The 19239-nt window shown below is 42.1% G+C and overlaps 1 protein-coding gene across 4 annotated transcripts in view; it reads left to right on the forward strand.

Moving 5' to 3' along the window:
* The window catches only part of unc5db (unc-5 netrin receptor Db), a 217520-nt gene extending 201308 nt beyond the window's left edge, over positions 1-16212 (forward strand). For all 4 annotated transcript variants that reach the window (XM_029716559.1, XM_029716561.1, XM_029716560.1 and 1 more), the window contains 5 exons: positions 2765-2992; positions 8805-8954; positions 11613-11777; positions 12176-12354; positions 13093-16212. In XM_029716559.1, the coding sequence (XP_029572419.1) occupies positions 2765-2992; positions 8805-8954; positions 11613-11777; positions 12176-12354; positions 13093-13372 (1002 nt within the window). In that variant the 3' untranslated portion in view covers positions 13373-16212. The remainder of the gene's footprint in view (positions 1-2764; positions 2993-8804; positions 8955-11612; positions 11778-12175; positions 12355-13092) is intronic.
* Positions 16213-19239: the final 3027 nt, after the last annotated feature.

Raw genomic sequence — 19239 nt, forward strand, 5'->3', positions numbered from 1 at the left:
TATACTGTACAGTAAATACTACAGTATACTGTACTACAGTCCGCAAAAACACTACACTAAATACTAAAGTATACTATTCCCTAAAAAGTGCACTACTTTTGACCAGGGCCCATATGTATGAATTGAGTGCCATTTGGGATGCATCCTTGAGCAATGCCCTGCTCCACACCCTTTGCCCTCAATATCCTTTTCACACTTCAGACACTACAGTGGATACTACAGTAAAGTCTGAAAAAACACTACAGTGAATACCATAGTATTCCTACCATAGTATACACTATAGTATTTTTCATGTGGGCAGGCCCTATGTTATTGTTTATTTTTTCTTCTATAACCCTGGGGGCAGTGTGTTTTTAACTGGTCAAAGATATTCCCAGATAGAGGTTGTATTTTCCCTTGACACCTCAACACAGTTTGTTCCATCAGTTTTGTTCATTTCCTGACCTCTGTACAAAATGTATCTCTCTTTTGGGAGGGACAATGTTCCAGCGAGCCTTTTTGTGATGTGCCTGTTGAGATGTGTGTGTCTAAAGTGTGAAAAGGCTATTGAGAGCATAGGGTGTGGAGCAGGGCATTGCTAAAGGATATGTCCCAAACTGCACTCAATTCCTACGTAGTGCACTGCTTTTGACCAGGGCCCATAGGGATCTGGTCAAAAGTACTGCAGTTTAATAGGGAATACGGTGCCATTTACGGTCACTGTGGATCCAACAGCCTGCTTGAGGGGAACAACAGCCTGCCTGAGGGGAATAACGTTGAGAGCACTGGAGAAAAAACAAAACAATTACAGCATGTAATAGCAGAGAAAACACATTGCTTGTGACAGTCAGACGGGTAACGACAGGGCAAAAGGGCCCGTTAGACATCGGAAGTATCGATTGGTGGATTCTGGATGGACACACTGAAATGGGTGTGGACGTGAGGCAATCAGGGGAAGAGTCATGGAAATGGCCTCTCATCTGACCTGGACTCTCCGAATGTGTCCCAAATGGCACCCTTTTCCCTAGTAGTGCACTATTTTTTAACTATGAGTCCTGGTCCAAAGTAGTGCACCCAAAGTAGTGCACTATATAGGGAATAGGGTGCCATTTGTGATGCCGCCACTGCCTGCCCTGCTTTCTAAACACCTCCCTCTTCTCAGTACATGTTTCACTAAACAGACACGTGAATCAGCCTGCCTGCCACATTACTTTTTCAGTAATTGTTAGAACTTGGTTTGTTACCTTTTGTATTTCTCAACACCGTTGTTTAGATACTATGGCCTACACCCTAAAGCCATAGTGTATGTTTTTTATCATGCAAAGTTGCTAGTAGTAGGCTTTGTTGAGATATTTCAGCATTCTTGTTTTTTTTCCCAGTGTGTACTGTTCGCCTTAGGAATGTCCAATATTATTTTGTTGTCTAAAAAAGAGCTTTCTACAATCTATAACGTAGTGTACATTCCCAAGACGTTAATACACAACCCAGAGGCTCTGTAGGCAATGCCCTCCCTCACTTAGAATTATTTGTTCATGAAAATGTGTTTTTGAACAAAACAAGTATAACAGAAAATAATTATGAGTATTTCCAGGCAGGCAGTATTATAATTGTACATCTGACCACGTTTTGGCAGACTGAACAGGGGGTCAGAATAATGAATATTGTAGTTCTGCCCCAGGCTGTTATGCTATGGGGTGTCAGTGATTAAAACAGGATTGTTATTTAGAATATTAGCAGCCTCTGGATTTGCTCCTGCACCCACTCTGTCCTATATAATGTTGTTACAACCAATGGAAGTGGGCTGTGTGCCCTATGTAAGGCAATTAACTATACAAGAGGTTGTAGCAGTCCTTGCTTGTATCACTGGCTTGCTTACCCCAGGCAAGGAAACAATAGGAATGGGTGGCAGGGATCTTTGTCTCAATTATGGGCTGACTCCCGACCCCACTGTTCATATACACCATTTTTGTCTCTTGCCCTTTTCTATGCGTATATCCCAAATAGCTATTCACATATAGTGCACTACTTTTGACCAGAGCCTTATGGTGCCATTTGGGATAAAGTCTATAATCTCTCTTGGATATACAACATGCACCGCTGCAGATGTCATACCCTGCAGACTCCCTGGAGGTCATTCTAGCTGAGGATGGTGCAGGTGTGTAATTGACATACTGTAGCTAAGCCTTGCATCTCATTAACCGTCTCCGCGACCAAAGGTTCAACACGCAATAACAAGAGACAGCAAAATTGGTAGCTACTAACCATCAAGCCTTCCTTGGCCCTTCATTACTTCTCATTTGTGTAAATTATATAGCTTTGTATGTCTCCAATTTGCTCGCTGGTGTTTTTATTTGAAGTGGACACAGCTATTTTAGAGAGATAATGTGGGATATCATTATGGTAGCTGGCTGGGAAGATAAAAACGACTGATTCTGTTATTGTAGGTTAAAATAGTAAAAGGGGTTTCCCACCTATTGCTGTTGTTCATGATGACTGATCTGTGTTCTGAGATGTTACCATCTCATCTGCCTCGGAAACTACGTATTAGCAGATATTATTCCCGTTTAAAAAAGCACTACAATTGTCATTCATTGAACCAAACATTTAAATGCTCCCATGATGACACGACACTATAAAAGATGCAGAACAAATACACATCCACGCATAGCACAATTGCATAATTACAGTATTTCTTCTCAATGTAATCAAATGTAATGATGCCTCATGCAATTGTCTTATCATCCTCTCTTGCCAACCGGCCTGTGTTCTGTGTTCCCTGTCACAGGAAGTGATGTCAGTAGAGGATGAGTCAACATTTTGTTACTGCCTGATGGACTCCAGTAGCTGCCACCTGCTGCTGGACCAGCCTGGCTCCTACGCCCTGGTTGGTGAACCACTCACTCAGGCAGCCGTGAAGAGGCTGAAGCTAGCAGTGTTTGGCAGCATGGGGGCCACACCCATGGACTACAGCCTCCGAGTGTACTGTGTGGACGACACGCCATACGCCTTTCAGGTAAGCAGGAAGGGGTTCTGCACCATAAATCGACCCATATGCCCTATGCGTTTGTGTAGATCTGAGAGGATTTGATTGGTATAATATGGTGATCTTCCAAGGTAGAGCCATTAGGGGTCAATTTGAGATTAGGTCATTCTCATCCATTTTTGTCATGCAATGCCTGTTTGTCAGTAGTGGAATATAAGAAATACTGTTGAATAATAGGTGTATTTCCTGGTGGTTGCATAATGCATACGCACACGTTGTTTTCCTTTGCTTGGTTCATTCTTTTCATTGATTGCAGTTTGCTCTTGGGCAATCATCTGAATCGCAGTATTGATGGCAGTGCTTAGGCGGAAGATGATAGAAGAGAATCAAGTCCCTCACAAACATTGATATTTACGGGTTAGCCTTCCAATCATTCGGTCATATAATTCAATAAAGCATGTGAATGTCTGTATTGATATCTCATCATCTAGCATCAGGGAAATCAACTGCCTCAGTTCACCCAAGAGACATAAAACAGAACAGAAGCGATCAGAACAGAATAGGCCTCAGGAGTGACTCAGCCCCTGCTTGTGTTCCTGTGATTTACCAGAAGTCACTGACAGCTGGGTTTAAAATGCTTTTTGGATTTGGTTTATGAATCCGTCCCGAGCGCAGCCTGCCGAGCAGATGCCAGCCCCCTCTGTCCTCTGGGCCTCTGTCGGCCACAATCACACTCACTCTGCTTCATGTTGTTGAAGTTCTGGCTATAGACGGACAGAGTCAATCACCGGTCATATCCTAGACTTAGATCAACAGGATGCTCCCGATAATAATATTAAGGATGTCATTTCAGTGCAAAATGTACCCAAATGTAGCTCTTACTCTGGCTTCAGTTGCCATACAATGTGAGGATGGGGCTAGCACACCACCTAGTCTGCATAGGGAATACAGAATTACAGAAGAATACCATTTGCTCAAGCAATGCTGATATTAATGCAGGGGAATGGGAAATGTAGCATTGAAAGGGTGTCATTTCTCAAAAGGTCAAAGAAAATGGCCATGATGTATCCTAAAAATTATTTTATGGATTTTAAATATGATAAAAAATAGAACACTTTTGTACTGCAGATCAGGTCATCTGATCGGATAGGATTAAATATTCATTCAAATGATAAATGATGTGGCTCATGTAATGAAATGTGTTTTTTTGTAATGTCAGTTGAGTTGAATCAACAAGTCACAGCACATATTGATGGGTACACTTCCTGCTTTTACTTCCTGCTTGTACTGTACTTCCTGCTTTGCTCCTCCGGGTCAAAGATGTTCTATTATACTGACAAGATAGTCAAGTGACCGCTCTAACAATGGAAATACATGTCCTCAAAGACGGAAGGGAGGCGGGAGGAGGTGAGATCAGGTGGGACTATTCTAGCAAATGAGAGCACAGATATGGTTAGCAGATGTTATTGTGAGTGTAGCGAAATGCTTCTCTGTGCCATTATAGTGTCTGTGACAGCATGGACAGCACCATTGAGGCTATCTCCATTTTAAATTAGTCAGTTTTCTTGTTCTTCATTGGCTGTTTGCTCCCGACTCATTGGCTGTTTGCTCACAAGCCCCAACTCATTGGACTACTTTAAAATTGTGGAAGCCCTCAATTGTAATATCCATGCTAAAATGCGTTATATCCATGATGAGTCCTCTATCTATGTCATGACAGCAGGCTCGACTCCGATATAAAGTCATTTTTGGGTAAGTTGCCGAAATGCCACGTATATCAGTGCATTCGTAACAACCTAACATCTATTCGATCAAATAACCCTCATGTAGCAAATAATAATTTTTCTGTTGACCAAATTCGACACTCATTGACCTCAATACAAAAAGTAGACTTACTTATTTTCGTGGACAGCTTTTGAGCGAAGTAAAACCTCTCGTTTCGCCTCTTCCTCTCTGTATGGGTACACTCGCAATGGCAGCCAATCCACCCTTTATGCCATCATTGACTTGAATGGGGATACCCGTTCTATTGTTTCTATTTCTATGGCAGCACATGCAGTCAGGAGCGGAGGAAAGGAGAAAATGTGTGTGTCCACCTATACAGTGCATTCAGAAAGTATTCAGACCCCTCGACTTTTTCCACATTTTGTGACGTTACAGCCTTATTCTAAAATTGATTCAATAGTTTTTTTTCTTTTTCAGCAATCTATACACAATACCCAATAATGACAAAGCAAAAACAGGTTTTTAGAAATATTTGCAAAGAAAAAAATAATTAATTTAAATATCACATTTACATAAGTATTCAGACACTTTACTCAGTACTTTGTTGAAGCATATTTAGCAGCGATTACAGCCTCGAGTCTTCTTGGGTATGATGCTACAAGCTTGGCACACCTGTATTTGGGGAGTTTCTCCTATTCTTCTCTGCAGTTCCTCTCAAGCTCTGTCAGGTTGGCTGGGGAGTGTTGCTGCACAGCTATTTTCAGGTCTCTCCAGAGATGTTCGATCGGGTTCAAGTCTGGGCTCTGGCTGGGCCACTCAAGGACATTCAGAGACTTTTTCCTGAAGCTACTCCTGCGTTGTCTTGGCTGTGTGCTTAGGGTCGTGGTTCTGTTGGAAGGTGAACCTTCGTCCCAGTCTGAGGTCCTGAGCGCTCTGGAGCAGGTTTTCATCAAGGATCTCCCTGTACTTTGCTCCATTCATCTTTGCCTCGATCCTGACTAGTCTCCCAGTCCCTGCCGCTGAAAAACATCCCCACAGCATGATGCTGCCACCACCATGCTTAACCGTGACGAGTTGAATCTTGGTTTCATCAGACCAGAGAATCTTGTTTCTCATGGTCTGAGTCCTTTAAGTGCCTTTTGGCAAACTCCAAGCGGGCTGTCATGTGCCTTTTACTGAGGAGTGGGTTCCGTCTGGCCACTCTACCATAAAGGCCTGATTGGTGGAGTGCTGCAGAGATGGTTGTCCTTCAGGAAGCTTCTCTCATCTCCACAGAGGAACTCTGGAGCTCTGTCAGAGTGCCCATCGGGTTCTTGGTCACCTCCCTGACCAAGGCTCTTCTCCCCAGATCGCTCAGTTTGGCCGAGTGGCCAGATCTCCAAATTTACATTTACATTTTACATTTACGTAATTTAGCAGACGCTCTTATCCAGAGCGACTTACAAATTGGTGCACTCACCTTATGATATCCAGTGGAACAACCACTTTACAATAGTACATCTATATATTTAAGAATTATAGAGGCCACTCTGTTCTTGGGGACCTTCAATGCTGCAGAAATGTTTTGGTACCCTTCCCCAGATCTGTGCCTCTACACTATCCTGTCTCAGAGCTCTCTGACAATTCCTTCAACCTCATGGCATAGTTTTTGCTCTGACATTCACTGTCAACTGTGGGACCTTATATAGACAGGTGTGTGCCTTTCCAAATCATGTCCAATCAATTGAATTTACCACAGGTGGACTCCAATCAAGTTGTAGAAACATCACAAGGATGATCAATGGAAACAGGATGCACCTGAGCTCAATTTCGGGTCTCATATCAAAGGGTCTGAATACTTATGTAAATAAGGTATTTCTGTTTTTTGGAAAATGTCTAAAAAAAACAGTTTTTGCTTTGTCATTATGGGGTATTGAGTGTAGATTGATGAGGGGAAAAAAATATTTGAAAATTTTTAGAATAAGGCTGTAACGTAACAAAATGTAGCAAAAGTCAAGGGGTCTGAATACTTTCATAATTCACTGTATATACACTGCTCAAAAAAATAAAGGGAACACTTAAACAACACATCCTAGATCTGAATGAAGAAATAATCTTAAATACTTTTTTCTTTACATAGTTGAATGTGCTGACAACAAAATCACACAAAAATAATCAATGGAAATCCAATTTATCAACCCATGGAGGTCTGGATTTGGTGTCACACTCAAAATTAAAGTGGAAAACCACACTACAGGCTGATCCAACTTTGATGTAATGTCCTTAAAACAAGTCAAAATGAGGCTCAGTAGTGTGTGTGGCCTCCACGTGCCTGTAGGACCTCCCTACAACGCCTGGGAATGCTCCTGATGAGGTGGCGGCCACCTCCTTAAGCTTCCGCCAACTCCTGGACAGTCTGTGGTGCAACGTGGCGTTGGTGGATGGAGCGAGACATGATGTCCCAGATGTGCTCAATTGGATTCAGGTCTAGGGAACGGGCGGGCCAGTCCATAGCATCAATGCCTTCCTCTTGCAGGAACTGCTGACACACTCCAGCCACATGAGGTCTAGCATTGTCTTGCATTAGGAGGAACCCAGGGCCAACCGCACCAGCATATGGTCTCACAAGGGGTCTGAGGATCTCATCTCGGTACCTAATGGCAGTCAGGCTACCTCTGGCGAGCACATGGAGGGCTGTGCGGCCCCCCAAAGAAATGCCACCCCACACCATGACTGACCCACCGCCAAACCGGTCATGCTGGAGGATGTTGCAGGCAGCAGAACGTTCTCCACGGCGTCTCCAGACTCTGTCACGTCTGTCACATGTGCTCAGTGTGAACCTGCTTTCATCTGTGAAGAGCACAGGGCGCCAGTGGCGAATTTGCCAATCTTGGTGTTCTCTGGCAAATGCCAAACGTCCTGCACAGTGTTGGGCTGTAAGCCCAACCCCCACCTGTGGACGTCGGGCCCTCATACCACTCTCATGGAGTCTGTTTCTGACCGTTTGAGCAGACACATGCCTATTTGTGGCCTGCTGGAGGTCATTTTGCAGGGCTCTGGCAGTGCTTCTCCTGCTCCTCCTTGCACAAAGGCGGAGGTAGCGGTCCTGCTGCTGGGTTGTTGCCCTCCTACGGCCTCCTCCACGTCTCCTGATGTACTGGCCTGTCTCCTGGTAGCGCCTCCATGCGCTGGACACTACGCTGACAGACACAGCAAACCTTCTTGCCACAGCTCGCATTGATGTGCCATCCTGGATGAGCTGCACTACCTGAGCCACTTGTGTGGGTTGTAGACTCCGTCTCATGCTACCACTAGAGTGAAAGCACCGCCAGCATTCAAAAGTGACCAAAAACATCAGCCAGGAAGCATAGGAACTGAGAAGTGGTCTGTGGTTTCCACCTGCAGAACCACTCCTTTATTGGGGGTGTCTTGCTAATTGCCTATAATTTCCACCTGTTGTCTATTCCATTTGCTCAACAGCATGTGAAATTTATTGTCAATCAGTGTTGCTTCCTAAGTGGACAGTTTGATTTCACAGAAGTGTGATTGACTTGGAGTTACATTGTGTTGTTTAAGTGTTCCCTTTATTTTTTGAGCAGTATATATTTATTTGTTTTTACGGAGCCCGCAGTCATTTGGCTGGCCAATTATCGTCATCCAAAATTCCATGACCGTCACAGCCCTAACACAAACGCACACAAACAGTCACAAGCAGTCAGCATGGCATGGTGTTAGTCATCCCTCTGTTTCTTTTGTCGCTTCTCTTTGGGATTGAGAGGTCTGAGAATAGACCGCTCATACATTAAACGTCCCACAGGAGCACAACAATGATGACAGATGAATACCTTACAGCCTCAAATCAAAAAGCACTTTCATCATTTCAAATACAATTTGGGGGATGGATGTTAGCCGATACATGCTCATCCAATGCATTCAATTGAAACTTCAATCTTGTATTGTGGTTCCATATTTAATATAGCTTGCTACTAATGAGAATTGTTTTTTAGTATTTCATGTAATTTCTCTTGACTTTAGAAAATTATCAGGTTTTGTGAGGATTTGTGGTTTTGCAGCAGAAGTGAATTGTGGTGATAAAGAGAACTGGCCGACTGACTCTCCAGTCCCTCACTCCCTCCAGGGAGTGGTGGCCACAGAGACCAGTAGAGGAGGACAGCTCCTGGAGGAACCTAAGATGCTGCCTTTCAGAGGGAACACCTTCAGCCTCCAGGTCTACATCCAGGATGTCCCACAGTTTCTATGGAGCATCAAACCCTTTACTACGTGTCAGGTAACTGTTTTAGACTTTAACTACTTAGAGATGTAGACATTATGATGTACATGTTATGACAGTCTCTGTCTCAGCAGGACTTGTGTCAGTTGTAAGTTTCAGGAAGAATTGTGTCTAATCAGAACTAGACACTGTAAGACATTATCGTCTTCTGCCTTACCCTAAAGTGTTGAGCACTGAATGTTGAGCACTAAAGATTTTCGGAAACTGCAAATCTTAGCATAGAAAGCAGTGGTTGAAAAAGTACCCAACTGTTATACTTGAGTAAAAGTAAAGATACCTTAATAGAAAGTTACTCAAGTAAAAGTGAAAGTCACCCAGTAAAATACTACTTGAGTAAAAGTATTTGGTTCTAATATACTTAAGTATCAAAAGTAAATGTAATTTCTAAAATAAGAATAAAAGTATACATTATTTCAAATTCCTTATATTAAGCAAAGCAGATGGCACTATTTTATTGTTTAAAAAATATATGGATAGTCAGGGGTACACTCCAACACTGACAAAAACGGTGCATTTGTGTTTAGTGAGTCTGCCAGATCAGAGGCAGTAGGGATGACCATGTGTTCTCTTGATAAGTGTATGAATTGGACCATTTTCCTGTCCTGCTAAGCATTCAACATGTAATGAGTACTTTTGGGTGTCAGGGAAAATGTATAGAGAAAAATAAAAAATTATATTTAGGAATGTAGTGAAGTTAAAGTAACAGTTGTCAAAAAAATAAATAATGAAAACCAGATACCCCAAAAAACTACTTAATTAGTACTTTAAAGTATTTTTTAAAAGTACTTTACACCACTGATAGAAAGTTGTATGTGTTATTAATTGCCAGATGGTTAACAAAATGTTTGGTTACAACCAGACTGCCATTCTTACAGGAGGTTGTTTACCTTTATTGGTAACTGTGTGTGCACACTGCATTGCCACCATACATCAGTGAGGGGTGAGGAAGTAGGGTAGCGTGTCTCACACAGACTGTCAGACAGACACCTCTTGGCTTATTTATGATGATCTTTGGAAGGAGACTGCCTCTGTGAACCTCCCCCTTTCAAAGGGCAGTTGGAGAGTAATGGCTCTTGCCTCGACCATACATCAAGTTAGCTTTCTATTTTTTAGTACCTGGCCTCTCCACGTCCATCATTCCCGTGCACCATTATCTGACACATCCATCCCACATCGGGGAGGATCAGATGATCAAAGCTAAGGGGTTATGTTCTCTGTAGGCACACTAGGCTGTTCTTTTTACTGTACAGTTAGCTGGTGTCCCTATCACCATGGTTGCATATCAAATGGCACCCTGTTCCCTATATAGTGTACTATTTTTGACCAGAGCCCAATGGCTAGTGCACTGGGATTGTACTCTTTTTTTCAATTTTCGCCTAAAATGACACCCAAATCTAACCGCCTATAGCTCAGGAACTGAAGCAATGATATGCATATTTTTGATACCATTTGTGCAAATGTGAAATAAATGTAGGATAATATAACACATTAAATCTGGTAAAAGATAATACAAACAAAAAAACATCAGTTTATTTATTTTTTCATCGTCTTTGAAATGCAAGAGAAAGGCCATACTTTCAGATTGGAGTCTAGGTGTAATTTAGATTTTGTCAACCAGATGGCAGCAGTGTGTGTGCAAAGTTTCAGACTGATCCAGTGAAGAATTACATCACTGCACAATATTTTGTATCAAGTCTGTAAGGAGTTTGCCCAAATGTGCCGAATTGGTCAATTGATATATTTTCAAGTACATAACTATAGAGAACATAAAAAAATGCTATGGTAATAAACATTTTAAGTTTAAACACTCCCAGGAATGTCATACATGGTGGATCATTAGCTTATACACTAACTTTCACACATCTAGATGGCCAGGTGGGGTGGGTGTGGAGCCAGAGACACCAGTGGGGTCAAACTGTAGACCCCAGTTCCTACATTTGAACATAAAAATAGATTTTATCAAACAAAAATATGCTACATTTTATCTCTGGGACCCTCAGGATGACAACTCAGAGCAAGATTACTGAATGTAAGTACATGATTTACCTTCAGAGGTGAATGTATCAAACCAGTTGCTGTGATAAACGTTTTTTGTTGTTGTGCACTCTCCTCAAACAATAGCATGGTATTTTTTCACTGTAATAGCTACTGTTAATTGGACACTGCAGTTATATTAACAATAATTTTTGCCCATATAAGACATGTCTATATCCCGGAAAGTTGGCTGTTGTATACAACGCCATTCTAGTCACATTAGTACATTAGCAACAACCGTCCCGGTTTAGGGACACCCATCCTGTAGAGGATAAGTAGTGCACTATATAGGGGATAGGGTGCCATTTGGGAGGCAGCCCATCACTGTGACTCGTTTACAGGTGACTTTATTATGCAGAGATGGAAGATGGAAGCGTGCAGCAGGTCAAGGATGTTTCCCTGCAGAGGTGCCCACTGCAGAAATGTATTAAACATCAAAGGCAATCATTTTCCCGTTCGGCATTCCCTCGGTTCCGGATATCGTGTGTAATATTTAGCGCGCGATCCGTCATCCATTATCAGAATTAAGTGGGAATTTGACCGCCCCCCCACAGTACATATGCATACTTCCATACATAATGCTATCGTTACATAATTCTCTCTCTGTGTGCCTGCCTGCAGGAATTCTCCTTTTCCCAAGTGTGGTGCAGCAACCAGAAGCCCCTGCACTGTGCCTTCTCCCTGGAGAGAAACAGCCCCACCACCACCCAGCTCTCCTGCAAGATCAGCGTGCGCCAGGTCAAAGGTCATGAGCAGATTCTGCAGGTCTATACGTCCGTGGCGGAGGTGAGCCTGGCTCTCCGTGTGTGGATGACATTTTACTTCCACAATCCACACAACCTTTATTTAACCTTAGTGAAGTCAGTGTCCTCTGCTGTCACTAGCTGAACAACCTGTTCTCAGGAGTCTGCAGTGGTTGTCTCTCCCTATTCCCTGTGGTGTACTACTTTTGACCAAGGCCCATAGGGCTCTGGTCAAAAGTAGTGCAATATATAGGGAATAGGTTGCCATTTGGGATGCATCCTATGCTTCTTTTTAAAACCGAGGGTAGCTAGACGCTATCAATGAGAGCTGACTTATTAATGGCCCTGTGTATCCTACCAGCCTTTTTGTTAAATAAAATAGATTTTTAATAATACTTGACTCCTGTGACATTGTGTTTTGGCTCTGTTTTGCCCTTGTAGAGCAAGAAGGAGTCAGTCCCATTTTTTATGCAGACGGACTGCACCGTCACCTCACAGACGGGGCCCAAGGCCTTCAAAATCCCCCTCTCCATCCGCCAGAGGATATGTGCCACTTTCGACACTGCCAATGCCAAGGGCAAGGACTGGCAGCTCTTAGCCCAGAAACTCCATCTAGATAGGTGAGTGTCCAAGGCTGTGATCCCAAATACCGCCCTATTCCCAATGTAGTGCACTACTTTTGACCAGGGCCCCATGGTACTAAATAGGGAATAGGGTGCCATTTGAGATGTAGCCCAACTGTCTATAATGTCTCACTGAATGTTTCAATGATTACTTGAACAAACAGCAGAAGGTATTTGAGACTTTTGGGCTTCCAAATGAGCCCAATCAGCTGCCCTCATATTATATCTTATCATGTTAAGCTGATTTTAATTGAGTCTGATGGCACACAAATGACTGCATTCACAGAGGGTGATGCTTTTGGCAGGGACGGGTAAACCATTGGTTTATAGTGAAATACTGCCCTCCACTGGATCTAATGGCTTACTGTAATACACACATTGCAAGTTGTTACCCCAAACGACCCATAAGCCTACAGTTTGTTTATCATAGGCCTACAGTACATATTCAGTCCTAACGTGACATGGACTTTTCCCCCCTCAAATGTTGACTAGTTTACTAACTTTGATATTTCAAGAAATCTCTTATCATGTCTAGTATGTCATTTCTCAGATACACACTTACTAGCACTGCTTGTCAGTCCCTCCCTGCTGAGATTTGGAAACAGTACTGTGCTGAAACACAGAGTTGTATCTCATAGGAGACACAAATCTATAAACAACAGTGTTGTTCACTTTGCTAAGTGTGCTGTGACCACTTTGTCTACCAAAAGTGTTTCCCCCCCTTTCTCCCTACAGAAACCTGTCGTATTTTCTTAAGCAACAGAGCCCCTCTGCGGTCATACTGAGCCTGTGGGAGGCACGACACCAAGACACTGGTGACCTGGACTCTCTGGCAAGCGCTCTGGAGGAAATTGGAAAGATCCACTCCAAAAGCACTGCAGCAAAGAGCCAGGAGGACCCTGAATCAGACTTAGTACATCATTTAGGAACAGGAAGCCCAGGCAACCCAGTGTGTGGAATGGGTAAACTCACCAATCATGAGACTGCTAACTCAGTCCCAGAGTATACTGGCTGACTTATAAGAGGAATTCTTCTTCTACATAGATCCCAACAACACAAGCGTAATGCATAAGATGGAGATTGTTGTTCACAGTGCAAAACAACATGACAGGCAAAAATGACCATTGAAAAAATATAAAATCTGTCATTGCTGTGTGCATACTGTATCCACCCTTTTCTGAGGATGTACTGTAAATCTGTTTTGCCTTTCTGTGTTCTATTCCCTCCATTATTTTCCTCTTAGTTAATCCATTCTTAAGTCAGGCTGCCCCTCAATTGAGTTTATGTTGCCCTTGTTTTCTTATTCTGTTGTTGGGACCAACCAATGCTCTTCAGAGAGTGGAACAGCTCTTCACCGTCCCGAGAGGTTGAAACTATCCTCAGTGCCCAAATGGAACCCTATTTCCTATGTAGTGCACTACTTCTGACCAGAGCCCTATGGACTCTGGTGAAAAGTAGTGCACTAAATAGGGAATAGGGTCCGCTATTTGGGAAGAAATTGATATCACACCCATTTACCGTAAGACGTCTGTATGGTATTCGTTCCTATTTGAATACTAGGTTATCAATTCACTCAAACCACTCTGAAAAACATGTGAAAGGTACAGATTTGAATAACATGAGTTTTACTGTAATGGCAAAACCCCTGACAATGATGAAAATGTCTTTGAGTCAGGCTACAGTATTGTGTGTGTGTATGTGTTTGTGTGTGTGCGCACGAGTTGTGGTTTGGCCACCCAGGGGGAGAAGGAGAAAGCTGGAGGAGTTGTAAGACATCATTTCCTGGCACTGTGCCATGTGTATCACTGCATCTTATCACCCACTTCCAACCATTGACACCTGTCAAAGAGCTGCATAGCTATCCACCACACACAAGCCCCCCAGCAGAGGCACAGCACTTCACAACTACACAGGACATCAATGTGGATAGAATGTGTTATGGTATGGAAGCCCTTCTGGTACATTAAGCATGCATGTTTAACATCCTGTTGTACTGTACAAGTAAGGAGGGCCCATAGGGCTCTGAACAAAAGTAGTGCACTATGTAGGGAATTTGGTGCCATTTGGGACGCATATTAAATGTCATAGGAAAGCAGGGGATTATGAATTACTGGTCTGAACAATAGACACTGTTTTGAACATGTTTAGAAAAGACATCCAGCTTAAACAAAAATGAAAGAATGCAACAGTAATTCATAGGATGGATAGTTTTTTTTCTTTATGTAATTCATAGGGCGGATGTATACTTTAAAGTAATTCTTATTACGCATATTTCTGTTTTATGTGTTCAGTGTGATTTGTCATCTACAGGTTTGGATCATGTCCCTTTGTAGTTACTCACTGCTTTCATTGGTATAGAATTATGATCATTATAACAAGGATCTGAAATTATCTGAATACTTTTTGAAAATGTTGCTCATTTTACGAAAGACGCTCAACTTGTTGATTGTACACCTGTTGCAGTCTCCTCTGAACTACTCTACCTAAAACACTGTTGGCACATAGTTTGTTATATGCAATTTCATATACAACAGGATGCGTCCCAAATGATACCCTATTCCCAAATAGTGCGCTACTTTTGAATAGTGCACTTTAAAGGTAATAGGGTTCCATTTGGGACACAAAACATAGTGTTGAGCTGAAGCGTGTTTATGCTACATGACCAGATTTATGTACCGTTTTTGTCGCTCTCATCATGAAGGATTACATAAGAGCTGAAGTTACGTTGTACGTGAAACCTACATTGCTATTCAGATTCGCTATACTCTACTGATCAATCGAATGTTAATCGTTATACAACCCAGCTGGCTATAGAACAGATTAGTGAGTGAGCTTTACATTTTGAATATGATTGTTTTTTAATTGTTAGTTGTTGAATTCTCCTTCCCTGTACTAATGTGAGCAAGAGTGGTACAAAAAATGGAAGCAAGTGTGCTGTTGTAATGCTAAACAGTGGCTGATGTTGCATTAAGAGCATTTGTCTGTAAAATACAATACATCATAACAACCAAACAGAATTGTAACTATTTTATTTAATGCAGCAATGCTGAGTCATGTCCAACTTATTAAATGTTGAAGTTAAGTTTGTAAATGTTAAGTGGGGCCACTGGGCTTTTAACCATGAATACACACACACACACACACACGCACACACACACTCTGTATACTTATGCTTTGTGTTAGAGTATTGCTGTGTCACTGGCTGAAGAGTTTACTGTTGGACCCCTGATTTACTGTCCCCTGAGCTGGGCTGTGTCCCAAATGGTACTTTATTCCCTATAGTGTGTACTACTTTTGACTAGAGCCCTATGGGCCCTGGTGAAAAGTAGTGCAGTATATAGTGAAAAGGGTGCCAATTAGGACACAACCCTGGTAACTATATCTACACCCTGATTTACATCACGGATGGATGTTACCTAGCTCTGGTCCAGGGCATTAGCTGGCTCAGCGTTATCATGCCACACTAACCCCGTGGACCAGAGCTAGAGGTTACAATGCTCCTTTTTACATCACGCATGGCCTTGGGCTTCATGTCACTATTCTTGTGCCTTGTTTAACTACTGTAAATGGTGAATGTTGTAAAGTACAGATGGGACTGAAAAAAAGCAACAAAACAAAACCATACCAATATACATTTAAAAAAAAGTATTAGTTAAAAAAGTATTTAAGATTATATAATTTAATAGGCTGCAGAGCTTTTCTAGTGCTAAACATATATGTTTGGTACTGCCAGGGCAGCTTTGTGGTATGTTATATCTATATAATTATGGACATTTTGGATGTTTTATGTACAGTAGAATTTGTAAATGTATATGTAGCCTTTTGGAAATAAATGTACAGTTGAAAAGTCTCAAATTTAGTATGAGTAGGTTACTGTGCACCTTTGACACAATGTATACTTCATTATCTACATGATATGCACTTTACTACTTCACTGTAATTTTGTTTGAGTACATATCTCTGACATGCATGCCTTTTCATGCTTTTAATTTCGCCTTGCTTATATAATATGGCTCAAGTTGTTTTCTTCCACAAGTCTCTTCATGATTCTACAGTAGCTTGGTCCCAGTTATCCTCTGGCTGTACTGTAACTCTAAAGAATACTGTGGCTGCTCATACAATTAGATTTTGATTATCTTAATACCAGCTGAGAAAAAGTGCCCTGACTGCCCACTTCTTGCACACCATGCAGACCTGGGCACACAGGAAGTTACTGTACTTACAAGAGACTGCACTGCAGAAGTGCAATACAGTACTAATGAGTCATGTGGAGGGCACATAGGAATAAGTCTGCCCCTGAGGAAGGTGAGGTCCTACTCAGTTCTATTGAATGTCCCAAACTGGCAGGAGAGGAGAGGGACAAAGTTCAAGACCATTTCAACATACCTACTCTGAACAAAAATATAAACACAACAAGTACCAATTTCTAAGATTTTACTGAGTTACAGTTCATATAAGGAAATCAGTCAATTAAAATAAAGTAATTAGGGCCTAATCTATGGATTTCACATGACTGGGATACAGATATGCATCTGCTGGTCACAGGAAAAGTTGAGCTGATCAGGCTGTTGATTGTGACCTGTGGAATGTTGTTCTACTCCTCTTCGATGTCTGTGCGAAGTTGCTGGATATTGTAAGGAACTGGAACACGCTGTCGTACACGTCGATCCAGAGCATCCCAAACTTGCTCAATGGGTCACATGTCTGGTGTGTATGCAGGCCATGGAAGAACTGGGACATTTTCAGCTTCCAGGAATTGTGTACAGATACTTGCGACATGGCGCCATGCTTTATCATGCTGAAACATGAGGTGATGGCGGTGGATGAATAGCACCACAATGGGCCTCAGGATCTCGTCACGGTATCTTTTTGCATTCAACTTGCCATCGATAAAATACAATTGTGTTCGTTGTCTGCCCATACCATAACCCCACCGCCACCATGGGGCACTCTGATCACAAAGTTGACATCAGCAAACCGCTCACCCACACTACGCCATACACACTGTCTACCATCTGCTCGGTACAGTTGAAACCGGGAGTCATCCGTGAAGAGCACATTTCTCCAGCATGCCAGTGACCATCGAAGGTGAGCATTTGCCCACTGAAGTCGATTGCGACGCCAAACTGCAGTCAGGTCAAGACTCTGTTGAGGACGCCGAGCAAGCAGATGAGCTTCCCTGAGAAGGTTTCTGACAGTTTCTGTGAAAATCCACAGTTTCATCAGCTGTCCGGGTGGCTGGTCTCAAACAATGCCAGATGTGGAGGTCCTGGTATGGCTTGGTTACACATGGTCTGCGGTTGTGAGGCTGGTTGGACGTACTTCAAAATTCTCGAAAACTATGTTGAAGGTGGCTTATGGTAGAGAAATTAACATTCAAATCTATGGTAACAGCTCTGGTGGACATTAATGCATTCAGCATGCCAATCGCACGTGCCCTCAACTTGAGACATCTGTGGCATTGTTGTTTGACAAAACTGCACATTTTAGAGTGGTCTTTTATTGTCCCCAGCACAAGGTGCACCTGTCTAATGATCATGCTGTTTAATTAACTTCTTGATATGCCACACCTGTCAGGTGGATGAATTATCTTGGCAAAGGAAAAATAATACGCTTGTTGTGTGTATGGAACATTTCTGGGATCTTTTATTACAGCTCATGAAACATGGGACCAACACTTTACATATTGTGTTTATATTTTTGTTCAGTGTACTAATTTCCAGAGTGAAGTGTTTGCCTACTTCAAAATTAGCCTTGACCCAGCACAATCCAAACCAAAGAAACCAAGTAGACATCTTCGATCGGTCGCTCAGGGAGCATTGCCACTCCCTTGAGTCTGCAGCCTTATCAAGAACCACAGAATGCATCAGCTATAGCAAACATAGCAGCAGTCATGAGTGGTCCAGATGTCTTTTGATTGTTAGATCTATATGAACAATGGCTTTCTTGCTCTATGGATGCATAATTTCACGCAAGACCGAGTGTCTCTGGGTTTTCGCGCCTCCCTTGTACTTGATTGATGAATTAAGGTCACAAATTAGTAAGAAACTCCCCTCACCTGGTTGTCTAGGTCTTAATTGAAGTGAAAAAACCAAAACCAGCAAACAGTAGGCACTCCATGGAATGAGTTTGAGACCCCTGTATTAAAGGAATAGAATGATATGTTGATTTTAAGAAATGGTTTATGACCAGCATCTTATGTTTCACATCTTAGTGTTTTGCTGACCCCATGAGCAAATTGCTAAGGTAAGAGGTAAAAATATCATCAAAACCAAAAAGTTCTATACAATGAGCGGCTGTGTTGGACACATACAATACTGTATGACAACTGCATATGTGGCATAACATTCGACGCATTTGATGCACTGTCCATACTAGCTGTATTTTTTTACCTTTTGTATTTGATATATATATGAATATGTGTATATTTATGTATATATATACAGTTGAAGTCGGAAGTTTACATACACTTAGGGTGGAGTTTTTCAACCACTCCACAAATTTCTTGTTAACAAACTATAGTTTTGGCAAGTCGGTTAGGACATCTACTTTGTGCATGACAAAAGTAATCTTTCCAACAATTGTTCACAGACAGATTATTTCACTTACAATTCGCTGTATCACAGTTCCAGTGGATCAGAAGTTGACTGTGCCTTTAACAGCTTGGAATATTCCAGAAAATGATGTCATGGCTTTAGAAGCTTCTGATAGGCTAATTGACATCTTTTGAGTCAATTGTAGGTGTACCTGTGGATGTATTTCAAGGCCTACCTTCAAACTCAGAGCCTCTTTGCTTGACATCATGGGAAAATCAAAAGAAATCAGCCAAGACCTCAGAAGAAAAAATATAGACCTCCACAAGTCTGGTTCATCCTTGGGAGC

The sequence above is a fragment of the Salmo trutta genome, chromosome 27, assembly GCF_901001165.1.
Source record: "Salmo trutta chromosome 27, fSalTru1.1, whole genome shotgun sequence".
Taxonomy (NCBI): Eukaryota; Metazoa; Chordata; class Actinopteri; order Salmoniformes; family Salmonidae; genus Salmo; species Salmo trutta.